This window comes from Misgurnus anguillicaudatus, chromosome 7 (assembly GCF_027580225.2).
Source record: "Misgurnus anguillicaudatus chromosome 7, ASM2758022v2, whole genome shotgun sequence".
Classification (NCBI taxonomy): domain Eukaryota; kingdom Metazoa; phylum Chordata; class Actinopteri; order Cypriniformes; family Cobitidae; genus Misgurnus; species Misgurnus anguillicaudatus.
Genome location: NC_073343.2, coordinates 40965912 through 40988452, shown reverse-complemented (window position 1 = coordinate 40988452; position 22541 = coordinate 40965912). Strand labels below are relative to the sequence as shown.

General features: G+C 37.1%; 2 protein-coding genes across 3 annotated transcripts in view; both read left to right on the top strand.

Annotated features, from left to right (window-relative positions):
- Window positions 1–250: 250 nt before the first annotated feature.
- On the top strand, window positions 251–12409 carry psma3 (proteasome 20S subunit alpha 3). Its single transcript, XM_055171680.2, has 11 exons — window positions 251–409; window positions 979–1061; window positions 1870–1993; window positions 3356–3457; window positions 4450–4523; window positions 5610–5682; window positions 7053–7118; window positions 10758–10804; window positions 11435–11502; window positions 12052–12116; window positions 12200–12409. Exons 1-11 carry the CDS (start codon window positions 389–391, stop codon window positions 12242–12244), a joined length of 768 nt encoding a protein of 255 aa, XP_055027655.1. The 5' UTR covers window positions 251–388; the 3' UTR covers window positions 12245–12409.
- Window positions 12410–13468: 1059 nt separating this feature from the next.
- Window positions 13469–22541, top strand: part of arid4a (AT-rich interactive domain 4A) — a 32714-nt gene continuing 23641 nt past the window's right edge. The window contains exons 1-11 of one of the 2 annotated variants that reach the window (XM_073869990.1): window positions 13469–14219; window positions 15174–15223; window positions 15609–15719; window positions 16437–16502; window positions 18260–18351; window positions 18462–18540; window positions 18657–18751; window positions 20736–20868; window positions 21078–21157; window positions 21276–21352; window positions 21435–21619. In XM_073869990.1, coding sequence (XP_073726091.1) covers window positions 15218–15223; window positions 15609–15719; window positions 16437–16502; window positions 18260–18351; window positions 18462–18540; window positions 18657–18751; window positions 20736–20868; window positions 21078–21157; window positions 21276–21352; window positions 21435–21619 — 924 coding nt within the window. In that variant the 5' untranslated portion in view covers window positions 13469–14219; window positions 15174–15217. Of the gene's footprint in view, window positions 14220–14289; window positions 14959–15173; window positions 15224–15608; window positions 15720–16436; window positions 16503–18259; window positions 18354–18461; window positions 18541–18656; window positions 18752–20735; window positions 20869–21077; window positions 21158–21275; window positions 21353–21434; window positions 21620–22541 lie in introns of those variants that run through there. The other variant, XM_073869992.1, reaches the window with a different exon arrangement.

The following is a 22541-nucleotide window of genomic DNA, read 5'->3' as shown; positions in this document are numbered from 1 at the left end:
AAAACAGAAATCCTGTCAGATTCTAAAGGCATGTAATTATTTTCATATTTTTATATAATATATTGTTTCCCCCCTAGCAACTATGTCTTTATTTTCATTTTAAATTATCTAATTTTGTGTTATTTTTGTTTATTTTTCAGACAGTTTATATTTGGATACACTGCTGTAATATTTATATTACTGTCAATTGTTCAATAAAAAAAGAAAAGAAAGGACCCTTATTTTGAAAGCTTCCTCTAGAACCAACACAGAGATTGTAATTGGTCGACGTGTTGTCCAATCAGTGAACTCGTTGTTCGCATGTAGCAGAGGGAGAATCGATGCGCGTAGGCTCAGGCTGCTGTATCAAACTCTCTCACACATTTATATTTCATCACAGTGAATTAAAATGAGCTCAATTGGTACCGGGGTGAGTAAAATGAACAATAATAAAATTATCATAGTTTTAAAATAAGACTGAATACTAAATGAGTCAGTTATTGAGCGATACGAGTATGTCTGTGTCATTCTGAAGCTAACAAGCTAATGCTGGTGTGCACAGTCTGTGATATGGGTTTATTTTACATGCGTGAATTTAAAGTTGATATAGATATGATGTATTTCATTAACATATATTCTTTTAATTTACATGGGTTAAATATGTGTGTTTTGTTATATTTTGCCTCTGCTGAGTCACTGCTTGCTAACAATGAGTGATGGTTCATGTGAAGTCGATCTAAAGTGAAAGTAAATTTGATCTGCAGCCTCAACACTGCTCTGCATTTCAATATCAGTTATTATTATTATTTCGCCCATTCTTACTTTATTCTTATTTTTTGCATTTGTCAACAAACTAAGTTAGATGTTTGTAAGATAAGTGACAGGTGGTTTTGCAGTGTATATTTTGTATGTATACTTTTCATAGTATGCCTTACCACTTCTCATTGTATGTGCAACTAGAAACAACTACTGATACACTTTTGTCTTTACTCTATCCAGTATGATTTATCTGCCTCTACCTTTTCACCTGATGGAAGAGTATTTCAGGTGGAATATGCCATTAAGGCTGTAGAAAATAGCAGGTAAGTAATTACCATAACCACCATATCACACCATGTATTAAAAATAAGGTCAAACAATCTATTCATGCACATTCTGTGATTTCTCAAAATTAAAGGGCACCAATTATGCAAAATCCACTTTTACAAAGTGTTTCGACATAAATGTGTGTTGGCACAATCTTACAGTGAAAAAAATTCAACCCCTTTTTTTTAAATCCACGTTAAACCAAATGAGTCTCATTAGACATGCTGTTTTGATTCCCCTGTTAATGTGATGTCACACTGATAAAACCTTGCCCATGACCACTGACTGACAGTCCTGCATTACCATAGTTTCCGCCCTCAGCGAGTTGTAAGGTGTCAACCATATCTCAATAGTGAGATACCTGTTTTCACAGGAATCAGATCTACACTAGTCAACATTTGAAGTGGATCAAAAACATTCATCAAAGTTGTCCTAAGACAAGAACGGGTAATGGGTATTGGTATTAAGACAACTTTTAGGAAAGGTTTTGATCCACTTCAAATGTTGACTAGTATATTTTAACTCAAAACGCCCACTATTTCTTGATGAGGGAGTGAGAAGCTGTGGCTCATTTGCTTTTAAAGGTACAGACACTAAAACAGTGTGCAAATAGGGGGATTTTGGACATGATGTATTAAATTACATATATTTGGCACATCTTATATTACATATTGTAATAATGTTCATAATTGGTGTCCTTTAAATATATCATGGTAAAAAGTAGCTTATGTTATAAAAATAAAGAAACGTTTGTTATCATTTGTATAATGTCCTGTTGTTTTACAACATTTTCTGTTCATGTAGCACAGCAATTGGAATCCGATGCAAAGATGGAGTCGTGTTTGGTGTGGAAAAGCTGGTGCTGTCCAAATTGTATGAAGAGGGTTCCAATAAGCGCATCTTCAATATTGATCGCCATGTTGGGATGGTGCGAACATACCAGATTATTTAAAATGTTTCCTGTGTTTAGCAGCTAATCTTTAATGACATATTTTCTTGATTTCTGTTTATACAGTGCCCTCCACAATTATTGGCACCCCTGTTTAATATGTGGTCGTGGACTTCTAAAAATTCTCCTTTTTATTTAAACAACATAGAACCCAAATGCAAAAAAAGACAAAAATCCAACCTTTGATTTAAGTACATTACTTTGGTGGTAAAGAATTTACACGTTTAGAAAAAAAGTAATGTACTTAAATCAAAGGTTGGATTTTTGTCTTTTTTTGCATTTGGGTTCTATGTTGTTTAAATAAAAAGGAGAATTTTTAGAAGTCCACGACCACATATTAAACAGGGGTGCCAATAATTGTGGAGGGCACTGTATTTAAATGAAAGAGCATACTAAATAAGAATTTAAGAGTGTATATATGTGACCCTTAGATTAGGAACATCAAAGTTTGATGGATTTTAATTGGAGATGCACCGATATATCGGCCAGTAATGTGTATCGGTAGATAAAAGCAACTTTTAACACAATTGGCTATCGGCTAATAGTTTAAAAACAGCTGATAGTCTTTGCTGATATATACTGTCAATCAAAAGAGAACAGGAAAATGCAATGAATTTGAGCTCTTTGTATAGAAGATGTAAAGAAACGACAGTAGTTTAATATTAATGGTATTTATATAAATGAATAACGTTCAGGAAATTAAATCTTAAGAATTTAGGTAATGTTAATATAACCACCAAACTGTCGCTATCGGTAGATATCAGTCTGAATAATCAGCTAGTTGGTGTCTGTGGAAAAATTTTATATCGTTCATCTCTAATTTGAATGTTTGACATGATCTTACTTGATCAATATTAAAGATTTTAAGGTTATAATTTTACAGAATGTTCTTTACGCTATGTAGGATGATTTTGTGTAGAAAACAGTAAATCACAAAAAAAACTTCAGCTGGGTTTTCACAGACAGGGTCACACATATACAGTGCTTAACAAACTTATTAGTGCACCTGACTATTTGTCTCAAAGATTTTCTAGCACCATGAAGTGTTTTAATGTGATCTCTTCCTTTTCAGAGAGTTCTCAATGTTTCATAATTTTGAACAGGAATCATAAATTAGCGTTTTTATACACAAATTTGAGCTGACAAAATTCTCGCTTTTAAACCTTACACTGGGTGATGGTCTAATAAATTTAATTCATAATATCAAAGGAATATAAGAAAATAAGGGTTGTCTCCAAAAGCAAATAAATCCTCGGGGACGTTTGGAACATAGTGTAATGTAAACTTAAATCCATGTCAATTACATGGACATGAAGTATCATCTGTGTGTTTGTCTTGCAGGCAGTGGCTGGTCTTCTAGCAGACGCTCGATCACTTTCAGAGGTAGCCAGAGAAGAAGCATCTAACTTCCGCTCTAACTATGGCCATGACATCCCACTGAAGGTGAGAGAAAGAGATTAACCATTTAAGTTTACTGCACAAAGTGGAAGACTTTTAACATTGGTCGTGCTGATAAAACATGTCATGTTCAACCGTAACTAAGGGTGTTTTCAGACCTGAGTCTTTGTTTCGGAACCTCGTGCGTTTTCTCCCTTGGTTTGGTTCGTTTAGGCATATGTGAACACTGCAATCGCGCTCAGATCCACACCAAAACAACCGGCCATCTGAAGGAGGTGGTCTCGGCCAGAGTGGTTTGGTATGCAAACAGGTCCCAACAAACAGGTCATCATATTGCTTTTTTTGGGCCATTTTGCCTTTATTTGATAGACGGTAATTAAGAGATGACAGGAAAGTACATGGTGGAGAGAGGGTTATGGGAACGAACGGCAAAGGACTTCGAGCCGGGATTCGAACTCAGGCCGCCGGAAGTGCATCTGCACCATATGTCAGAGCACTGTCCACTACACCATTGGCTCCGACATCTTATTTCTTTGTACACCATGAACATACCTGATTGCTTTTTGGTGACAAATTCTGGTGAGCCCTTCAAAACCAAAGTGCACCTGTTCTTATACAATGTCTTCTGATTGCTCTCATTTACTCGCACGTGACTTGTATTAACAAAGTCTGGGTCGTTTGGAAATATTGCCTTGTGAATGTAAACTGAACCAACATAAAATTGCAACATTGTAGCCATTTAACACCCGTTTCGGAACAAAGCAATCGATCTACAGTTCTGAAAACACCCTAAAATAATTTGGAAATGACAACATATGAATTGTGAAACAAATCGCCTGATAGATGAAACATCTATGTCATGTATGTAAATTGTTTTAATAGTGTAATTATATAATTATGTAATTATCTGAATGATTTTAATAATACCTGTCCTGTATGTATTTTTGATACACTCATGATCCACCAAATGATTAAATGATATAAGAAGTAAATGTCTTTCAGATTGTGTCATTGATATACTTTTCTCATTCATACAGCATTTAGCTGAAAGAGTGGCCATGTATGTCCATGCTTACACATTATACAGCGCTGTGAGACCTTTTGGATGCAGGTAAATAAATATATTGTACAAAAAGACAGTGTAAGTCGTTTCTTAAACGTCTTTGTCAACAGTATTGGGCGGTTTTCCAGTCTGGGTTTAGATTAATCCAGCACTAGGCTTAGTTATTTTAGGACATTAACTTACAAATATTCATTACTCATTAATGTGCATTTTGAGACAAAACCATGGCACCTGATGTATGTTAACTTTTTCCCGCCATTATCTTGTCGTTTAAGAGAAAACACTTCCCTGCCAATGCCGAGTTTTTACATGATCCATATTTCTGCTGTTGGCAGAAATTACCCAACTTCTTACCCAACTTATTAAACACTGAAGCATCCACTGATCTAAAAGCAGTAAATACTCTGTGTATGTTTTGATCTTTGTTCCGAATCTGATTTCTAATAAAAGTCCCTTAAAAAAATGCAATTATTTCAGCTTTTTGTTTAAAATTTGGTATTTTTGAAGAAACTTACCCATATTTGAGAGGTGATGAAAAGATAACGAAGATAGGATGAAACGTGTTTTCATTCGTTTATTCATTTGATAATATATATCAAATGTATATATGAAGAGTTTCGTTGCAAAACGAGATAAATCCGTTTTTTTTATTGTTCAGAAATCTAGTTTTTTGGTTGTGCATTCCAATTAATATCAATTCAACTGCAGTTGTCTTGTTTTGATTTAAACCTTCATAACTTAAAAAATACAGCTAAGTAGCATCATAAAACAAAATAATAACATGATAACATAATAATAAACATGTTTTGAGCAAAATGTTAAAAAATGGATTTATCTCGTTTTGCTACGAAACTCTTCATATATATTTCTGGAAGGCATTACACTTCTGTGAAAATCATCATCATCGGCTGGCTGGCAACTTTTTTCAAAAACTCTGGCGGGGAAAGAGTTAAGATATATACAAGATATTTTTAAATTGAACCATCTCAAAAATGCATTTTAGTCTGGGACTACTAGGATAAGCACTGTTCAGGAAACTGTGCCTATATGTAACATACCTGGTATTGAAATGTTTATTATGAGTATTGTAATATCCCTCAAACAGCATTGATTTTATTTTTGTACCTCTTTTAGTTTCATTCTTGGGTCTTATGATGAAGATGATGGTGCACAACTCTACATGGTCGACCCGTCTGGGATTTCATATGTAAGCGATCTCTGTTAATCAATGGTGTTACATATGCATATGCTCAGATACAAAAACCTCTAATCGCCAACTGCGTCAAAAATGAGATGATATTTACAGAATGCTCTCGGCATGTATTATACGTTCATCAAATAATTTCGCTTCAAATCTGCTTAATCACCGGCCTTATGCTGTGTTTTCACAGAATCCATTAAGAGCCTGATTAAAAAATGCTAATTTACAAAAAACATGTCAGACGCACTTAGCGGGTTTTGCATCTGAGCTCTTCGTATATTCACACAATATACTGTACAATCCATTGACACCTGACAACAAATGTGACTTTGGACAACAAAACCAATCATAAGGGTCAATTTGTTGAAATTGAGATTTTTACATCAATTTAAGTGTGCAAAAAATCTAAATCGCCTTTAAAGTTGTCCAAATGAAGTCCTTAGCAACACATTACTAACGGTAAATAAATTTTTTTTATATATTTACCGTAGGAAATTTATATCCTAATGATTTTTGGCATTAAAAAAACTATAAGTATTGTTGGATATTGCGCTTATTATATTACGCATTACTGTTTTTTTATGATACTGGGGCCGGTTGCACCAGCTGTGCGTAAGTTACAATGTAGCTTAGTTACGACATAAATGGGCACTAAGTTACAACGTACGCACTACTAAATGTTTTTGCGTTGCACCATTAAACTTAGTTTAAACGTAACAATACGTTGTAGCTAAATATTTACGGAAGCCTCTGTCCATGAATAACTATTGGAATAAGATGTCAGCCAGATTATATTACATCGATGAGCTTGTATAAATTATGAAGAGACGCAAGTTCGTCAACGAGTTTTCGAGAACTGTTTAATTTTCTGTGTATCCATCAATTAAAATAAGATTTAAAATTTCTTCCTGTTTATTTTGTCATCCATGTGTGGGATAGATATTTTAAATTAAAAGTGTGATGTTTTGAGTTCGATAACGTTTGCTTTAACGTCTTTTTTAACTTTCAGTTTAGGCGAGACAAGAATGAGTTTGAAATGACGTACTGTTCAGACTATTTCCTGTTTACCCATTATAAGGCTTGTGATTGGGTTAAGAAAAATAGACGTCATTCTATGCGACAACGCATTACTTTACAGAGACCTTATGACCTACTAGCTACGTTCTGCCTTAAGAACAAATGGTTAGTTATAAACTAGCTAGTAGTTACTAAGCCTCTAGTTTGGACTTTACGTCCCAGTTTAAGTAAGAACTTACGAACGACTGGTGCAACCCTACCCAGGTGTATTGTTTTATTTTACATATATTCATTCAAATCTCCATTTTAGTGACTCCACTAGTGCATACAATCAAGGGTTTTTTGTTTTTCTTTATTAGGGTTACTGGGGCTGTGCTATTGGAAAAGCCAAGCAAGCTGCTAAGACAGAAATCGAGAAACTACAGGTAGGTGTTTTATTATTTGTTATATTACAATGGAGTTGCTCTTAAATTATTGTAATCCAACACAGTAGTAGTATTTTATTTACTTGTTCTCCAAAACCAGCAACTCCGAGCCAGTTGACTCTTAAAAATCCGAAACTGTCCAGTCTTTGGTCCCTAAAGCCCTGGGTATTGTCTGCTCTTACGAATTCACAAGCATGCATGCACAGTCGAATTACAGCCTTGCAAAGCGTAGTTCGTTTGACTCATACACGTGCACTGACGTTCGATGTTTGTGCATTGCGACAATTGCAATACCTCTCTTGGCCTACATACTCCTGTACGCGCACGCGTGACATACACGTACAATGTACAGAACGTGCACACTCTTCTGATGATATTGCGTGAATTTGAGCGGGAGAAAGTTGCTTAAATATGAGAAAGTTGCATGAATATGAGCGTGAATTTTGCACTTTTTTTTGTTTTGTGCAGGTGATTAATTTTAACGTAATTGAACAGAAAATAAAGTCAGGCCACCCTGTTTTTACTTTAAATCCTGAAATGATAAAAAAATTATAATTATGACATTTATAGAACAGTTAAAGGCGGAGTCCACGATGTTTGAAAAAAGCTTTGGAAAAGGAGACGGGCCGACTACCAAAACACACTTATAGCCAATCAGCAGTAAGGAGCGTGTCTACTAACCGACATCCTTGCGGTTGCGTATGTGTGGGGCGGGTCTATCAACAGAAGGTCCAGATTCTGTTGGGGTAGGGGCGTGTTTGTTTAGGTGATTTCAAATATCAACATTGGCTTTCAAACATCGTGGACTCCTTTAAATCTAATTAAACACAAACAACTTGTGATGCCACAAGTATGTTGGATCTTTGATCATTGTGCTTAAAGCGGGGTTCACATCTCAAGATTTTCGGCTGTCCCAAACAAAAGATGGCCATCGTAGCTCCTAAACGCTGGTCCTTCATAGTACAGTAATAAAGATTTAAAGACCGCCTTTGTCATGGTCTTGCGATCAAAGATAGTCTGCGATTATTTTTAGCCAATGAAAGTGCAACGTGAAATGCAGTGTTGGGTGTAACTAGTTACTAAGTAATTAGTTACTGTAATTAAATTTCTTTTCCTTTGAAAAAGTAAAGTAAGGGATTACTCTTATTTTCTTGTAATCTAATTACAGTTACTTCTGATGTAACTAAATACTGTGTATGGACAATTATATATACTATAATACAAAAGTGGATTTAACATGGTTTAAGTTTACAATTCTCACTATTACCTGGTTGATTATTAGCATTAATATTAATGAGATGCTGGCTGTTTATTAATATTTAATAGCACATATTAATGCCTGATTCTGCAAAACCTTATTCTACATCCTTAACCCTCCCCATTTCTACCAATACTTAAAATGTATAACTTCTTTAGTATTAGTTGTTGGAGTATATTGAGGCAAAAGTAGTTAACAGTTAGTTAATAGAGAGAATTGGACCCTAAAGTGGGACCATAATAATTGATGTACTTTTATATATTATTTATTCGAGCCATTTCAAGCCTAACCTTGTATCATGTACTTAATAGGATTTAGAAAGTAATTAGTAATAAGTAATTAAATACTTTTTGGAGAGAGTAATTTGTAAAGTAATCTAATTACATGATTGAAGATGTAATTAGTAACTAGTAATTAATTACTTTTTTTGAGTAACTTACCCAACACTGGTGAAATGACATGTCACTGCGTAAACTATGTAAAGACACTGCTGACCTTAACATTGCAATAGTCATGAGGAATATTCAGTATTGCTGTACATTATGTAAACTACATGCAAAAGTGGCGTCCGCGATTCTCCTTGCTGTGTTTGTTTACAACTAGTACATCATCATGATGTTTACTAACAGTAAGTGTCATCATTGTACTTTCTACATACATGTCGTACCCAAGTTATTACATCAATGTTGCACGCTGTGATCTTAAAAGATGGCAGAAATCGCACAGTCTGTAACAGGCTACAGATGCAGTTGTTGTCTCTAATAGCCTTCAAATTGCTGCAAGTTTTTGTTTAAGGCCAGTTTGACCTGTCTAAGGAATAGTTCACCCAAAAATGAAAACGTTGTTCTAAACCTGTTTGAATTTCTTTTTTCTGATAAACACAAAAGAAGATATTTTGATAAATGATGGTGAGCACAAAGCTGATTGTAACCATTGATGTTCATATAAGGAATTAAAAATATGATGGAATTCAATGGGTACCATCAAGTGTGTGCTTACCATCATTTATAAAATATCTTCTTCATCATTTATCACAATACTTTCATAATATTTGTTTTTCCTATTTTTCTGGCTGAACTATCCCTTTAAATGGGACATATCATGAAAATCTGACTTTTTCCATGTGCTATAATTGGGTCCCCAATGCTTCTATCCACCTAGAAAATGTGTTAGTTAAGGTAGTAGGGGTGGGTGGTGCCAGGGGGTGTGGCAATCAAAGGTGTCATGATAATTTTTTTTATTAAAAACACTCAAATAAAACTTAATTTTGAAGAAACTATGACACGTACTAGATTATTAATGAATTAAATGTTTTTAACAGATACCTCTAAGGGGAATAGCTGAGTGATGAAGTGAAACTAAAGGGTTAATAAACACGTCTTTCTCTAATTTAGGCTGTGTGGCGCGCGTGCCGCTCGCGGTGTGAAGCACGTCCGAGCTATTCTCCGAGATGTTTTATTAACTGGCTAGTTATCCTCCAGACGGACCACGTCTTTCTCTCATTACGGCCGTGTGGCGCGCCTGCCCGCTCGTGTTGTGAAGCGCATCCGCTCTATTCTCTGACATGCACTTGACGGCCTTTTGTGCAGCGTTTTTTTTTCTTGGACGACCTAGTTAAGGCGGTAGGGTTCCCCAGCTTAGGCGGGCCGCCCGAACTGCAAAGTGCTGCGGGAAACCCTGCCAGTAACTTAGTTTTGGTAAACCATTCTATGCAAGCATGTGAAAAAACAGGTCTTTGAAATTTGTCTCCCCTTGTGATGTCAGAAGGGGATAATACCACCCCTTAATCTGCACTATCCATCCACGGCACTGCATTTAGAGATCAAGTCATTTGCATTTAACAGGACACACCCAAAAATGTTCAATTTTTGTTCATACCTACAAAATGGTATTTTGAAATAAAACTTCACATATGTACTCTGGGGACACCAAAGTTTTTTTACATCTTATAAAAGTCTTGCGAAATGTCCCCTTTAACAGGCAAATAAACATTTATGTACTCTTTGATTCTATCTTGTCTGTTGCTTAAAGAAAAATCAGAGTCAGTCATGATCAGTGCATAACTAGTTTAATATATCTTCAGCGACTCTCATTTTTTATTCGTTTATTTTTATCCTGTTGAACTCATCCAACAGTAGTGTGCACAGTGTTCAAGGAGTAGGCACTGGTACTACTGGTGCAAATTTCTTTTTGTGTGACCATCATCTCATAAATTTTATTCCTGAGACTTGTCATGTAGGTTTAGGGAAAAATATGCTTCTTTTTTAAAATTTGTATTGTTTTCTCTTATATTTATAGTTTATGTTTACAGATAAAAGTAATTCAAATAAGATGTAACCTTGTAAATGTTTTTGTGAATTAACTATTATTTCTTTAAACAGATGAAAGACATGACATGCAGAGAACTGGTGAAGGAGGTGGCAAAAATGTGAGTGCATTTCATTTCAAACAATGAAGTTCTTCCCAATGCAATAGTTCACCCAAAAATGAAAATTCTGTCATCATTTACTTTCTCTCATGTTGTTACAAACCTCTATAAATGTCAAAAGAAGATATTGTTAAGCAATAATTGTAACCAAACAGTTTTTACGCACCATTGACTTCCATAGTAATATTTTTTCGTACCGTGGAAGTCGATGGTGCTTCTGTTTCCGCTTCATTACAAACATCTTTGTTTTCATCAGAACCAAGAAATTTATATAGTTTTGTAACAACATGAGTGTGAGTAAATGATGACAGAAGTTTCATTTTTGGGTGAACTATCCCTTTAAACTGTAGTTTATATTAGCCAGCATTGGAGGGCAGAAGAGGTGTATGGAAATAGCCTCTTTGGCCACATGATGATAAATAACATTCAAAACTTCTTGCATTGAATGTTGTGCCTGGGATTTGAAAGGTCTAGCTCAGCTTTTCTTTTCTTATCTGTACCTAAATGTTGTCAGCAGATTTAAGTTGCTGAGTTTACAAGTGTCCAATGAAACGCTTCATAGCAAAATATACATGATTCAAATATTTAAGCATTATAAAATTGAATAATTATGTTTTCTTCTGTTTTTAGTATCTATATTGTACATGATGAGGTGAAAGACAAATCCTTTGAATTGGAGCTCAGCTGGGTTGGAGAAGGTACTGTGCTGTCTGTTGTCAACATGACATTTCAAGTCTTCTCTCATCCAAGTCTTAGCACCTTTTTACAAGTTAAAACTCAGTGTCATGTCCTTTTTATGCAGAAAATAATATTGAAAAAATACTAGGATACCACATTTTTAAAGTACTCGTACTCGTTAAAAGTCCCCCGATACCGGGGATCGATACCACGGTCTGAGAAATGCCTATGTTTGAGCGCCGTGTAAGGGGTTAATGCCTCTTGTGTTGTCCAAAGAGGCAGAGTTTACAACAAACTGGAAAACTAGTCCCTTGTTTTTTTGTTAAATTATATGACTAAAGCTGTTACCTGTAAATTTAAATCATGTTTTTTTTTTATTAAGTACTCGGTATCTGCAAGTACTGAAATGCAAGTACTCCAAAAAAGTGGTATCGGTGCATCCCTAAATAATACATTTTAATTGTTTGCATAACACGCAACTCTCAGTGTTTCTATCAACAATATATATTTTTAGGGTTGTCTTAAAAAGACATGAAGAATAGGAACTGATTTTTCCTTTCCTTTATTAGTCACAAAAGGAAGGCATGAACTTGTCCCTAAAGACGTCAAAGAGGAGGCAGAGAAATATGCAAAAGTAAGTAACTCTTCATTGAGTAATAATTTTATAGCTGAAAGTGTCTTAACTGTTGGCTTATTCTCATGTGTCTGTCTTTACAGGAATCGCTGGAGGAAGAGGATGATTCAGATGAAGACAATATGTAAACCTCTTTTCTCACTTCCTGTATACCATGTTCAACACATCCTGGCAAATCTCAGCTTTGGGCAGACAATAAAATGTTTTTTATGTTTTGTAATGGATTAAGAATGTCCTACGTTTTCTTCTCCTGTGGGTTTCAACCTTAAATAAATACCATTTGTAACATTGAACGAAGCTCTGATTCAGACTCAAAATTGTCAATTATATTCATTAGTAAGGGAGGCAAGGTTGGGCACCAGATCCACCTTCTTTTTTATAGAAAACTTGTGTCAATGAATACATACGCAAGAATGTCCATTACTAGGATTGGCAGCAAAGCAATGAATACACATACACACTGAATTCAGGTGCAGATAAACAGTACTTTGTTTTAGCAATACACAGCAAGGACTTGAACCTTGAACTAAGGGAAGCTTAGTTGTGCCAACCACCAGCGTATGGAGCCCAAAGCAACTGTTTATCATGTTTACTTAATACTATTTGTGATCATTATGGAAACCAAGCAGACTTAAGTGTTATGGTGCTTAAAAAGTTTAGTATACTTTGTTATAATAGTGAGGGTATCCCACCTATGTCAATTAATATGAATTTTGATGACTTTATGATGAATTACATCCAAGCCACACCAACTCTTTTTTTTATTTTAGTGTCACTTTCTAGTGTAATAGTTAAGTCACCCAAACTACAACAACACATGTCATGAAAATATGAATAAAATATGATCTTAATTATATAAACACTGCACCTACAGATGCATGCTGGGATGTTCCACAGGCGACACCATATTGGCTGTTCTTCAATTAAACTCATGCATCTAACTAAATTAGTATCTTGGTATTGTAACAAAATGTATAACTATGCTACATATTTATCTACATAAAGTGTTTAGACATGACATGCACAATTTTCAATTCAATTCAATTGCACTTGAATAGTACACAACTAGTTACTTTCTGGTTCTCACCTTACAACAATTAAATTGCAAACAACTAAAATATCATAAAGTCCAGCAACCCAAAGTCATACTAATTTACAGTGATAATATTTAAAACAAAAATACTCTAGGTTATCTGTAGTCGTGCTTAACGCAAAACATAACATTTTGATACAAATACAGCTTTTAAAAACAATTTAGCAGCAATTCTGCTTTAAAAACCGCGCAGATGTTACTGAAAAATATTTTGTCACACATGTTGTTGAAGAGTGACACAACTTTATTTGGTTCCTGTCACGTGATCAACAAACCCGTGACGTCAGACAAGCAACGACAAGACGACGCCATTACCGTTGCGTTGAATTGACCTTTTCTACAAGACTCGATTTAAAACGATTTTTACCAGCTTTTACCAACAGAAACAACACAAATACAACATAGAACAGTTTTTAAGTAGAACACGACTGAAGTTAGCAATTCTTACTAGAAAAGCAGACAACGTACAGTCACGGGGCTCACCGCGAAATCTCACGGGTTCCGAGTCCAGAATGCGAAAATAATTACGTTGGGTACAAAATGGCGCGTGTTCTTTTCACTTCGACATGCGCAGACTGATCGGAGGCTTTCGCTCTGTAATGAACCCGACTTCCCATAAAACACGAGAGCCAATGAGTTCGGCGGACTTGACGCGTCTCAGTCAATTCGACCAATCACATCCGCGGATCGGCACAGAATAAGACACGTGCAGCCAATTAGAGAGCAGGATAGATTTGTTTTATTTGCAAAGAGTGGGAAACGAAGTGCACCAATGAAAAGGCCTCATTTGCAGCGCCGCTTTCGTACGCACCAATCACGTTGCAAACATTAGTGCAGCCTATAGAAAACCGCTTAGATGGCGGCCAATCAAAATACTGGGAATTTGCCCACAGCGGCCTCACTAGCCAATAGGGATCCGAGAAACACAACCTCGGCTCAACAGCTTGTTATTTCGTTTATGCCTTTGCAACCTAGTCGAATGCTGAGCTGAAGCAGTCATATAGGAGCATGTAAGTACACATCTATATCTCCTCACAACATACAAACAACAATTTCGCTTCACTAAACATACGAAATGTACGCATGCCCTATTTAATCCCGTTTGTCCGGAAGTAATCCAGTCATATTTGTCGTTTTCCCGTGGTTTCCAGCGAAGGTATTTAGGCGACGAAGAGAAAAAAATTGAATGGCAGAGGCTAGTCACAGCTAGTCGGCTTGTTTTCTCTCAGGATTCACGTTTTATCCGACGACTTTTGGTTTAACTAAACCATTTAAAACTGATTCCTTTCTTATTTGAAACTTGTAACTCAATGTTTTGCCCTTCAGAAAGCAAAAGTCTCGCGTCAAACGCCTCACATATTGTTGCGGAACTAACCCGAAGAACAGTTTAAATCGCCATAACAGCTTCACTATATTTAGCTCAACCGCCAGAGTTTGATTGACAGACGTCAATAACCAACATAGCCGTAATTTTATCGTCCCTTAAACTCATCGGCAAAGACAACGTTAAGTGAGGGAAATGTGGGGATGGTGGAGGGGCTGACATGGTGCAGGACGGTGTGTGAGCTATGATGGCGACGTGACACACACACGCACACACACATACACACACAGTGAGTGAAGCGGGAAGGAAACACGCAGGGTTTTGAAGGGGTTGTGTTTTCTTCTGCCGTGACTTTTTGTTTTCACGCCATCAAGACGTTGTAAGTGACTCAGATCGGAGGTAAAGTCATGGTGAAGAGATTAAAGGTGTGTTTGATGAGCTAATCTGTGTTTTTTTTATCATTTTGAAGGGGCGAGGATGAGAACTGGCTAACTGCGTTAGCTTACGTACCATTTTCTCTGTTGTGTGTTTGTGTCGTGCTGTCAGATCGTTTCCATCCGCGAACATATGACACGTTTTTCAGCACATGGCGGCAGATCGTGACTATGTTTCTTTGTGCGTGTGTGTTTTTCTATTTCAGCAGTCGAAACCAATCGAGCTGGACTCCCTCAAATAGCCACCAAGATGAAGGTGAGTCTGTAATCCTCTGCAGTTCATATAGGCGACGCCTCTTCAAATTAACCCCAACAAAAGATTCATCTAAATGCATTCATTATCAGAGGAAATATGGTTTGTGTTTTTGTGATCTGGGGTTAAGAAAGCATTCAACACTTAGTGCCAAGCCTTCATGCTGTATCACTTTCCTGCTTTCATAAATAAGTGTTGTTTACACAAACATCAATGCAGAAGCTTTAATAAATAATATTATTTTTCATAAAATAACTTGCTTGTGAAAGATCCTTTGTCACTTTATCACATTGTTTTGATCTAGCTTATATGTTGTTTTATAGGGAATACATAGTAGTGTTGGTATTTATTAATAAATGCACTGTATTCATATTTACGCTGTTCACAGGTAGCAGATGAACCTGCCTACCTGACCGTGGGGACGGACGTGAGCGCGAAATACCGCGGTGCCTTCTGCGAGGCAAAAATTAAGACTGTTAAACGCATGGTGAAAGTTAAGGTAAGCTTAATCTGTTCATCTTTTCTAGGATAAACCATTTCTAAGCTTTTCCCAGATGAAGTTTCATTCATAAGATTCGAGTCTGTAGGTTCAGAGTACAGTTAGGAGTCTTATCTGTCAAGCCAGTGTCAGATGACAGGAATGGTAAACAAACTTTTTTTTGTAAGTGTTGGTGTTCGCTATCGACAATGCTCAGATTTGTTTCTTGGTGCTCCGTATTTAACAAACTTCAGAATTTTCATCTGTCTTGAAGGGGATAAATGCATTTTATGTAGACAACAGCTTTGTTACATTTACTGATAACTTGTGCAGCAATTGTTTATAACATTTAAAACATATTTTCATTGGCGAGAAGCAATACAAAGGTAAACATTTTTGTGTGAATAAACAGTGCCTTTTTATATTTGGATCAGTAGCAAGCAATCATAAGTATGTTGTTTTAGGTTTAGGTCTATGATCTACATCTGTTAGGCTTTGTAAAAGCAGCCTGGTTTATGACACTGGTAGTTACGCCTACTGACACCTTTGGTTAACACGGATCAACAGATGCGTTGCACGTTTCTGAGTTTGACTGTAAGGAGATTTTAAGTAGTTCCTCTAAACATTGTACGTAAGCACTCGCTAAGAAGCTTGTTTGTCTGTTACACATCCAGATTACCTTCACTATCTTGTGTTGGTGCTCTTTTCAATGTCTTTTATTATTTTTTTTGTTTGTAGGTTATGCTTAAAGGAGACAGCACCTCACAAGTTGTCCAAGATGACCAAGTGAAAGGTCCTTTAAGGGTAAGTTGGCCTTTATTGGATGTTGACTGTGCAATTCACAAATCTGTATCCCCTTAATGAGTGCTTTTACATGCACCGTCTTATGCCGATTACGCTTAATAAACTGATAATGTGTGGGGTCATGTAAACGTGTAAAACGTTTTTTTTTTTTTATCACGGAAAGCCCAAAAATGGCGTAAGCAAAAACTGATCGGCACAGGTAGTTTTTTGCTCATCACCCCGAATTCGCATTGCATGTACACACCTTAACCAAACCAGCTTTTTCGCAGTGTTCATGTGTGAAAGAAACACGTCACACACGGAAGTAAGCGCAAAGTAAGGCATAAAAGTCTCAGCTTGACTAAAGCAATCGGCAGAGAAACTGAAAATAAAAGCTCATGTTACATTTCTGCAGACATGAGAAAGAAATACAACAGTATAGCTTAAAACAGATTTCTCGTCGGCTTTTTGAACAACTATTATATACTATAGGAGATGATGTCAGTGCCTGCAAGACACCTGACAAATCTTAGGGACTGTTTACACTTGGTATTAAGATGTGTTTTCGTCGATCGGAACACAAGTGGACGAGAGAGACACATCATGTTTACACCTGGTATTTAAATCCGTCTCTTTTGTCCACTTTCGACCACTTCTGTCCTGATTACTGTGAAGGGATGGTCTGTCGAGACGGTGGGCGAGTCCCTCTCCTGTCATTTAAACGCGAGCAGGAGTAATGACGAGTTTATATGGACGCGAACTAATATTATGTTGTAGTCCGCTGCTTGTGTAGTAAGTAAACATGCTGCACAGTGTTTTGTACATGTATTATATGTAAGAGCTTTTTCTGATATTTCAGAGCAATTGATGAAATAAGATTGCGCAACTTCCACACGATCGCAGAATGAAACTTATGAAAGAAGCGGAGATAAATAGGCGGAGAGAAGGCGATCTCTTGTGTTTGTTCGAACACATTCAACCACATGCGCGTTTACACTACAAAAGCAATCTGATCGAAAGGGTTTTCGACCACCTATGAATGTGGACGAGCTTAAAACGTTTTGAACACTGTTTACACCTGTCTTTAGCGTTGTCCACTTGTGATCCATTCGACGAAAACACATCTTAGTATCAAGTGTAAACAGACTCTTCAAATTCCGTTTTCTGCAAAGCCGGTTTATTGATTTGCATGTTAATGCATAAAAACTGTTTTTTATAACAAGCAGATTTTTGATCGATATCTGATTATTCTGTGCATGTAAACGCAGTCAATGATTGTTGGAGAGGTTTTGGTCACGTAAGGGTGACGCATGGCCTGTAAGAATATGCTGCTTAGGGATAGCCAGGGGGTGAAATTTACTTTGTGACACACCTGCCAATGCTGGGTGAATTGGAAATATGAAACTGTATTTTGCATATATTCCATGTGTGTCGCCACATAGGTCTGGATGAAAAAATCTTGACCCCCCTACTGATGCACACAATTCAAATCAGGCTGTCATACTTACAATGCATTTTACTTCATGCATTAAGTTCTTAATAAAAGTACTGCCAATGTTTGTACCCTAGTCATCGCTTCAGGATATGACAAACTTCTGCACTCAATTACAAGTTCTTTAGATGTTTTTTTTTTATATAAAAAAACTTGCAGCTTTTGTTTAAATCTACAAGACTGTTTTGTCTTATTTTTAGTTTCTTGTGACCTGAATTGCTTTGTTTTGCAAAGGCAGTTTAATGCACAAATAATGCAATGATGTAATGTATATCTGTGCTCGCAGGTTGGCTCAACAGTGGAGGTGAGGAGCCCAGAGGGTGGACTTAGTGAAGCTGTCATCAGTAAACTAACAGATGCCAGCTGGTACACTGTGGTATGTACAGATCTTCCCAAGAGCTGCTGTCATAAAGCCACTCACTTTGACCACCAAGATTGAGGTCCTAACCAAACTTGTCGTCTGAAAGTTTTTTCCTTCTCTTTGCAGTGTTTGATGATGGAGACGAGAAGACACTCAGAAGAACGTCGCTGTGTCTCAAAGGAGAAAGACATTTTGCAGAGAGCGAGGTATGAAGTAGCTAAATGCTTGGTACGTGACACCTTTTTCTTTGCTTCGTGTCGCACGTGTGCTAATGCTTCCCTCCGTCTGTCTCTTTTCGGCTTTCCGTCTATTTCTCTGACAGACTTTGGACCAACTGCCCCTGACTAACCCAGAGCACTTTGGCACTCCTGTCATTGGAAAGAAGACAAATCGAGGTAGAAGGTCTTCTCAGGCAGTGTGAGTATTTATGGCTGCTTCCATCCTTGTGTTTGACATCTTTGTGTCGTATGAATTTGAAGTTCATTCTTGGTCACTTTTTTAAGTGCACTTGGAAAGTTACTTAAGTTCTCTCTTACCATAAACGTGTTATGATTTGGTCATAATGTAGGTATGCCTGTCCAATGTTTGTATATCTTCATATTTTATTGTACTCGTGATTTTAAAGCCCAGAGTATAGTTTTTTTTTTTACGTGCACAATCGAATGCACAGCCTTGCAAAGTATAGACCATTTTGCAAGATGTAAACAACACTGGTCCAGAAGAAGTATTTATTTTACATTTAGATTCAGTTCAAAATTTTCTTTTGGTTGTATTTTGTTCTAATTTTAATTAGAATTAATATTTTGTTCAGTGTTAAAAAACTAAAACAGGAAGTGCTTGTGGACCAGTGATGTTTACATCTTGCAAAATGCTCTATAATTTATTTGACTCGTACGTGTACACAGACGTTTGATGCAATGCTTCTCCTGGGCTACATACTACATTTTCCTGCAGGCCCATGTGCGTTGTACGTGGACGTTTATGTATACGAAAAAAAATGGACTGTACTTTTGCCTTAACCATGATTTCTGATTGATTAGGGGTTATGCTTTGTGAATGTTAGCTTATTATCTGTATCATCTGGCCCCTTTAAATCAGCTTCATTTAGCTTTCTGTATTAGCAGTAGTACTGTGACTGCGTCTAAAAGTAGGAAATAAATATGTTAAAGCTTATTGCAGATAAGGATGTTATGCAAATTAAGCTTCATCACCACAATTCACACAGAGCTTTTTGTAGAACGCTTGTCATTTTTGTTTTTTTGCCCACACTTCCACCACAAATATGTTTGCACATCGTTGATCGCGTTGTCTCACATGACACTTTCTGTACAAACACCCGTGGCATCAGTTGACGCGCTTCGCCGAGCCTCATTTAAGTTGCATTTAAGCATATATGCGGCCATGTGCATCGCGAATGTGCTGCCACCAACTGAAAATCTGGAAAAAATTGGTATGGTGTTACTGATTCTAAACCTGTGGATGTTTTTCATCGCTAAAAGGGAGTTTGGGAACTTATAGCAGAGTACAGATGACAACATGTTTGCTCGAGAGCTCGCAAACTAGCACTAAGGTAAAGCTAATTACTTTTAATCCCAATTACATTATAGTGATGACGCTGGTAGTGACGATTCTCTTATGCCAATCAGTGATCTACAGTGTTTTCGAGTCACGTTTTGGTATCAGCTCGGGTCGCTTAGAACTAAAAAATGGAGTACTGCACCCAGTGGAGAAGCTCACAAAAGTAAGCTGACCCGACCCAAACCGTGGGGTACTATGCAATGGAAAAGCGCCTTTATGTGCACTTATGCACTGATTTCCAACATAACACCGAAGTCCTACCCCCTGCAACTCATGACCCGGTTAGGTCTTTTCAACAAAATCCAGCGTTAAACAAACACACACGTAAAACTCCGCTGCTACCCCGGATAAACAAACCCCCCCCATTGTTTCCATAAGGCTGACTTATTTGGAAAGCTAAACAATGCTTTATTCTCCTTACATCCAAAACACACTTTTTCTTTCGTGCCATTGTTGAGTCTTGATATAAAACAAAGCTGTCACGTGAAGTGATGCCTGTGACTTCTGGTGTCCTCGCACTTTCCAGGGGAAGTGCCCATAAAAGAAATATTATATGTAGCGTCTACCCATGGTACGCAAGATGTACCCATGTTCGAAAAAAAACTTTCTGAAACCCTGGCGAAGTGCATTCGACAGAAATACTCTTACTCGTCCAACTGCTTTTTTGACATGTTTAGCATGAAGAATCCAACTCTTAAACTGTGTTAATAAGTCAGAATGCACGAAATACCGTTAAACCGTTTAAATGCAATTTAATCAGTGTTGCAGTGTTACAAGGGAACATGCTGTTTAAAACACGACTGCTTTCTTTGATGCATTACAGAGCAGAGGATGAGAAGGAGTCTTCATCAAGTGAAGATGACGATGATGACAGAAGGAGGCTTAATGATGATCTGTTGGGGAAAGTTGCTTATATTGAGAGCGGGTCGGACAGTAATTCATGGTTCTGTGCACTGGTAAGTCCTAGCTTCTTTTGTTTTATATTTAAGCTTTTTGACCCATCCTTGTGTTTTAAAGCATATAGACAGATCAGATGCAGTCTGGATGTTGGATTGCTAATGTTATTGAGTGTGTTGAAAGCAGTTATATTATACAGTAAGGTGTTGCTACAGACTTTTGTAACTTGGATTTTTAAACCTATGTATTATTTTCTTCCTCTCTAAAGGTAATATCTCCAAGTTGCAATGATGACATAACTATCAAAAAAGACCAATGTTTAGTGAGGTCATTTGCTGACTCCAAATTGTGAGTAGCCTTTAAATGGCTGTACTATGTATTTCAGATATGTTTGGCTTATTAGTAACACATTTGAGTAAACACTTTGTATAAAGCCGTTTACCTTCATTCTGTTTCGGTCCTATAGTCACACAGTGGCACGCAAAGATATTCATGAGATGAAGATCAACACCATCTCTAAACCTGAATACTCGAACAGGAAAGGTATGAGACCTTAGCGGACTTGATTGTTTCTTGACAAAAATCAGATATCTAATCCGCTGTTTTTTTTTAATCCACTGGAAAGGGTTTGAAGCAGCACAACTTTTCCAAGAGTCCAAGCAGATCCCTGACAGCTGGAAAATGGACCTAAGTGAGATTCTGGAATCTTCGAGCAGTGATGAGGAGGAAGGGGAGGAGGTGGATGATGAAGATGGTGAAGGCGAAGGCAAAGAAAGTGAGGAAGAAGAGAAAAGGCCAGAGCAAGAAGAGGTAAGGCTTTTACAAGCTCATCATTGCCGAAAGTTGAACAAGCAGTTGTTTATTTTGATGAAGTTTGCGTTTTAGCTTTTGAGTGTTTTTCTCATTTGATTTGATTTATTTATTGTATACTATTGCTTGCACCTGGGACATGGTCCCCAGTGTTTTTCATGTGGTTTTGTAATAATAGCTTAGATTATAGTGACTGCCAGAGTTTGGCACCAGGAATACTGAAGCCTTGTAAGGACATTGAGTCGCTGTGGATTGACCGAAATTCCCAGTGTTGGTATTTGTGATGATTTGTGAAAACATTCCTCGGCTCTTTGAATCTCGTGTTCTCGTACACCTTGATTAAGTCCACTGAATGCTCCCAGCATGTGGGAAAGCCCTCTGGCTCCATGCAACAATGTCTCATTCTTCCTGCTCCCCGAGTTTGGACAAATGGCCATTTGCTTGGTTTTCTGACACGTTCCCATGGCAACTGCTCGTTCCTTTGATTGTGAAAGGCTTTGGGGATTGGATGAGGCCCGGTGGAGGTGTGCCAGTTTTTTAGTGGGCAGGGCTGAGCTCATCTCAATGAGTCTTCTCTCCTCAATGGAGATGGTCGGGAACATCACATAGTTATGGTTAAAGCTGAGACCAGAAAACATTTGTTGATATAGATGGGTTCCTTTAAAGGGACACTTCACCCATTTGCATTAATCTTTTTACTTAGAACCCCAGTCATGTTTTTGAATGGTCGTGCATCATTTCCCCAGTTGCCACTGAGACAGGAGAAATATTTCAGTGTTGCACTTCCTTCTTTCAATGATGTAAAAATCATAATTTTGCATCATTGAAAGAAGGAAGTGCTATATCTTTGTTGAGGGATTGAGACTACAAACACCCCTTTTCTCGGTCAAATAGGCACCAAATTCGAAATGTATGTTACATT